The sequence below is a fragment of the Limulus polyphemus genome, unplaced genomic scaffold (genome assembly GCF_000517525.1).
Source record: "Limulus polyphemus unplaced genomic scaffold, Limulus_polyphemus-2.1.2 Scaffold2309, whole genome shotgun sequence".
In the NCBI taxonomy this organism is placed as follows: Eukaryota; Metazoa; Arthropoda; class Merostomata; order Xiphosura; family Limulidae; genus Limulus; species Limulus polyphemus.
In genome coordinates, this window is record NW_013667919.1 from 10,788 (window position 1) to 14,417 (window position 3,630).

A 3,630-nucleotide genomic window follows, 5' to 3' on the forward strand; every position below is an offset into this window, starting at 1 on the left:
GATAAAAAATTATATTTAGTTGACAGAACTGATTTATGTTTGAACTGGTTTGCTAGATACTGCCACATTAAACAACTTTGTTACAAGTTATACAAAACATTTTAAATGAAATCTAGAGTAATCTGCATAAATTTGGCACATTACACACTAAACATGTGTATATTAGGCTGGAATGTCACAGGTGAGGACACATTGATATTAATATTGTAAGCAGTAGTGTGGAGGTTCTCTTGGGTTATGTTATAATAGTACATTACTTTTATGTATATTTTATTACTCGTAAGTAACGTAAATCATACTACAAACATGCTTTCTTTTATGCATAGATTTACGATAACAAGCCATAAACAACATTTTGGATCTAACAAAATTCTATGCTAGTGACCCTTTGAATGTTTAAAAGTGAAATGAAAGTAATCATGTTTACTACTTACTACTAACCATGGATAGTTGCATGTGACAGGTCAAAATGGCAGATGAGTCACCGAAACAGCAAAGTACTGTTTTAAACAGAACCACTTAAAAAACCTGAGACTCCCACAATCCCACACTCTTGGCACAATATTACATGTAGTATATAAAAAGTATATATAGCATACTTGGAAGTTTAGAAAAAATTGCTGACAACATTTAATTTCTAATCAATCGTCTTTTTAGACAGGAACAATATGGGCCAAGGTTAATCATACTTAACGATGTTTCTGGACTTCAACAGTTTGGGACAAGATTACAGTGTACCCATATTTATTCTTATTAGTACACCAACAAATACAAACTGATATAAGTGTCATAAATACATGCTTGCATCCTTTTGTCATGCAATATATTCTAACAATTGCTTCCATTTTAACACAACTCAATATTTTTTGTATCATGGCACATAATTTGAGCTAGACTTTTATGCGAAAGAAACGTCATTTGTCTAATCATTCACAATATTGATAAAGTGTATTCCACAATCATGTACATGAATCAAAATTATTATGATACCCATGTACAATAAAATACAAGTTTCTGATTTAAAAAAAAATTAATTAATCCAAGTCTATGGTCCCATAAACAATTAATATATATTATAACATGTTTTACTAGAAGCAAAATAACTTCAACAGTTTAGTAACTCTTAATAATTCTAAAACATGTTGATTTCTAAAATCTAATAATTAAACGTATTTTACATGATTCAGATACAGATAAGCTATCAGCTTTACTGATCCGTAAGTACTTTATTGCAAGTACCCCATAGATGTACATATACTGTGAATGTGATAGTTTTTAAGTTTAAAAATGAACAAGGGTTAACAAGTTCAAATACCGAGAGCACACTCATACAAATACACAAATATTGGGAATGCTCTCACATATCGAAGGATCCTCGGTTAACAGCAAAGAGAAGTAGGTTTGGATATCTTGTTCCTGCACAGTCTAGGTTATAATTACAGACTAAAATGGTCCATTTTCTTAGTAAGAAGAAGCTTGGAAGGTCGGACCTCCTACATTTACTTTACTTTCTTGAGGAAGTTGTGAGAAAGGTGGCTCTTCATATGCTTCATTCATGTCTGGACCATCTGGGTAACTATTATATGGGCCTCTTACTGCTTCTGCATTAGGATCAGAATCATACCCAGTACCAAATGATGTATCTGCGTTCCAATAGCAACGTCGAAAGGCAAGAAATGCACATCCAGCCTAAAATATCAAGTAACTGTTATTTTCAATTACTAAATATACCTATACAGTTGTTTAATTTAGGACACAGTAACTTCTAACGCCTTCAGTTGTGTTCATAATTTAGTGCCACTTATCTGGAACACAATGCAATAAATGTCATTAGATCACAAAGTTTTGGGTAAAAATAATAACAGTTCTATGTAAGATATCCTCATTTAGTTTCCTGGCCTTAGATATAAGTTCTGGATGAAAATGGTACCCAAGTGGTTTTAATGACATGAAATAGATATTTTAAAAATGGCTTACGTAAGTCATTAGCTATCTTTCTCTCTACACATAAACCTAAAACATTACACAAATATTGAATAAATTAACTGAGATTAAGCTTGTAGAACTGTAAATTTCACCTCATGAACTGTATGTATCAAGAATAATTAGTCTTGGTAACTTTTTCAGTTACAAAAGGAGACACATCAATATTGTAAGCTCAAGTTTCACCATAATTAATTACCAGAAATTTTTAGACTTACCCATGAAATGATAGAAAAAAAGCTGAAAGCAATGGCTGCCTTGGCATTTCCAACTCCAAAACCTCCTATGGGGTTGTCTGATTTATGCCACGCATCACACAAATAGCAAAATCCAATAAAATATAAGAAGGACCAAAAACCTAAATAAGATAATGTAAGAAAACTATAATTCAAAGTAATTACAATTCAAATTTGATGATGAACATTATATATTTGTTTAATCAAAAATGTAGTTACACCAAAATAATAACAGAAAACATTTTAAACACTGATTACTATATTAGAATAAATACAAACTTTCTGTGTATGTGTTACTGTATAAGCATGTACATGTAAAATATGTTAATAGCGTGTACGCTCTTTGCAAGCTAGCAAATAATAATTACAATTATACTTGTCATAAGACGTTAGTATTAGGCCTATCATATTTTAAGCACTACATTTTTTTACCTAGTCTCTCTTATACATTCTTCTAATTCTTGAAAAGGGCTAGATATAAAAAATGTAGTGTTAAAAATGTAATAGGCCTAACACTAATGTCTTATGACAAGTATGATTTGTACTCGGTGTTCACTAGCAGAGCACACACCATAACAACTATTGCTGTAACAAATGTATAAGTAGTGTTCTGATCATTACTGTGTTTGTTGTACCCCAGCCGGCCCGAGTAAAACGCGTTAACAGAAGAGGATATTACGAATATAGTGTTGTTTGAATACTATTATTATTATACACACTTCTAACTCTTGAAATCCCTAAGAGACTAAATAAAAAAGAATGTAATACGCTTAATACTAATATCTTATGAAAAGCATAACTATAATCATTGTTTGCCAGCTTACAAGGGAGCATACACATCTCAACATATATTTTACATGTATAAACTAATACAGTGACACACAAAGTTTGCATTTATTATAATACTAGTACTCAGTGCACGTAAAAAACAAAAGCTCTATTTACTTTTGAGTCTTAGAACTGTTTTACTTCAATGTTAGTATCACATGTAAAATTATTTAATACATACAAACATACATATCAATGTATTTAAATATTACATACAAAAAAAAAAACATTTTTCAAAGCTAAAAATCCTCTTTTAAAAAAAAGAAACATGTATTAATCTTTCATTTGCATGAAACGCTCTTTTCTTAATAATGCACCCAGGTAAAAACTTTTACTGTTTATGTATAGTATGCAAAAAAACTGTATATGTATTCTTACTGATCTGTTATCTCATTAACTAACAAATTTAAGTTTAATTCTGACTTCATGAAAATACATATCAACTTAATCCTTTAAAAACTCTTTAATCTTTATATAACATGTTGTAATATTCAAACATATAGTAAGAAAGGTTAAATCTATAGAAAATAACTCAATTCATTTCTAGTTTCTATTAAATTTCTTACCCAAATACAAAGAAGAC

At 30.1% G+C, this 3,630-nt stretch overlaps 1 protein-coding gene across 1 annotated transcript in view; it reads right to left on the reverse strand.

Annotated features, from left to right (window-relative positions):
• Positions 1-263: 263 nt before the first annotated feature.
• The window catches only part of LOC106466582 (synaptogyrin-like), a 7,140-nt gene continuing 3,773 nt past the window's right edge, over positions 264-3,630 (reverse strand). The window contains exons 3-4 of the mRNA XM_013926875.2: positions 2,202-2,341; positions 264-1,689 (exon numbers count right to left, since the gene is read on the reverse strand). Coding sequence (XP_013782329.1) covers positions 1,462-1,689; positions 2,202-2,341 — 368 coding nt within the window. The 3' untranslated portion in view covers positions 264-1,461. The remainder of the gene's footprint in view (positions 1,690-2,201; positions 2,342-3,630) is intronic.